At 46.3% G+C, this 1,630-nt stretch overlaps 1 protein-coding gene across 1 annotated transcript; it reads left to right on the top strand.

Annotated features, from left to right (window-relative positions):
- Positions 1–670: 670 nt before the first annotated feature.
- Positions 671–1,630, top strand: OR8U3 (olfactory receptor family 8 subfamily U member 3; the record flags this gene model as incomplete). The annotated part of the gene is made up of 1 exon (XM_080698940.1): positions 671–1,630. The coding sequence occupies one exon, from the start codon at positions 671–673 to the stop codon at positions 1,628–1,630; it is 960 nt and encodes a 319-aa protein (XP_080555066.1).

Here is a 1,630-nt window from a genome sequence, read left to right as displayed (position 1 = left end):
ATTGTACCTCTGAGTTACACCCCCAGTCCTATTTTTTAGTCTTTTTATTTCTTTGAATCAGGGTCTCCCTGAGTTGCGAAGGGCCTCACTAAGTAGCTGAGGCTGTCCACGAACCCAAACCCTCCGGTCTCTGCCTCCAGAATGCTGGGATTACAAGTGAGCACCACCATGCCTGGCTTATAACATTTAATTTTCAATCAACAATATCCTACCTTATTTTCCAAAACTACAAAGAAAGTAACAAAAGAACTATTCTTTTTTTTGGTGGTGGTACTGGGGTTCCTGGAAACCCTCTACCTCTGGGCTACACTCTCAGACCTATTTTTATACTTTTTTTTTTTTTTGGAAACAGGATTTCTTAAGCCAGTGCGGCTGGCTTAGAACCTGTGCGATCCTCCTGTCTCCGCCTCCCAAGCGCGGGGATTACAAGTGTGCGCCACCACGCCCGGCTAAAAAATGACTATTCTAACAATAAAACATTTCTCTCCTTGTGGCAACGATAGAGAAATCTGACTTAGAGAGTTACGGTGTATGGCATGCATCTTTTGCTCACACGATGACATAGTTCAGTGCAAGAATACAATGATCTTCCTTCAAGACTGGTAGGAGACATAAGAAATGCCACTTGTATCCTTCATTAAAGCAAAATCTGAAAAATCCGCCAGAGTAAATGGCTGAAGTGAATATCACCTATGTCACTGAGTTCATTCTCAAGGGAATTACAGACCGGCCTGAGCTCCAGGCCCCGTGCTTTGTGGTGTTTTTAGTGGTCTATCTGGTCACAGTGCTGGGGAACCTTGGGCTGATTACTCTAATCAGGATTGATGCTCGACTCCACACACCCATGTACTACTTCCTAAGCCACTTGGCCTTCGTTGACGTCTGTTACTCCTCTGCCATCACGCCGAAGATGATGATGAATTTTGTCGTGGAATGCAACACCATCCCTTTCTATGCTTGTGCGACACAGCTGGGCTGTTTCCTCACTTTTATGATCACGGAGTGTTTTCTCCTGGCCTCCATGGCCTATGACCGCTATGTGGCCATCTGTAGTCCCCTGCATTATTCAACGCTGATGTCGAGAAGAGTCTGCATTCAATTAGTGGCTGTTCCCTATGTGTACAGCTTCCTGGTCGCCCTTTTCCATACCATCGTCACCTTCCGTCTGACTTACTGCGGCCCCAACATCATTAACCATTTCTATTGTGATGACCTCCCCCTCTTAGCGCTGTCCTGCTCAGACACGCACGTAAAGGAGATTCTGATTTTCGCCTTTGCTGGCTTTGACATGATCTGTTCCTCTTCCATCGTCCTCACCTCCTACCTCTTCATCATCGCCGCCATCCTGAGGATCCGCTCTACCCAGGGCCGACGCAAGGCCATCTCCACCTGTGGCTCCCACATGGTGGCCGTCACCATCTTCTATGGCACACTGATCTTTATGTACCTACAGCCCAAGTCTAACCACTCCTTGGACACAGACAAAATGGCCTCTGTGTTCTATACAGTGGTGATCCCCATGTTGAACCCCCTAATCTACAGTCTAAGGAACAAGGAGGTAAAAGATGCTTGCAAAAAAGCCTTGGAAAAAGGTGGTGAAACACTAAAATTGTTAAAATTAAGAAAATAA

The sequence above is a fragment of the Muscardinus avellanarius genome (assembly GCF_963383645.1).
Source record: "Muscardinus avellanarius genome assembly, chromosome: 1".
Taxonomy (NCBI): Eukaryota; Metazoa; Chordata; class Mammalia; order Rodentia; family Gliridae; genus Muscardinus; species Muscardinus avellanarius.
This window is presented reverse-complemented; position numbering and strand designations above follow the sequence as displayed.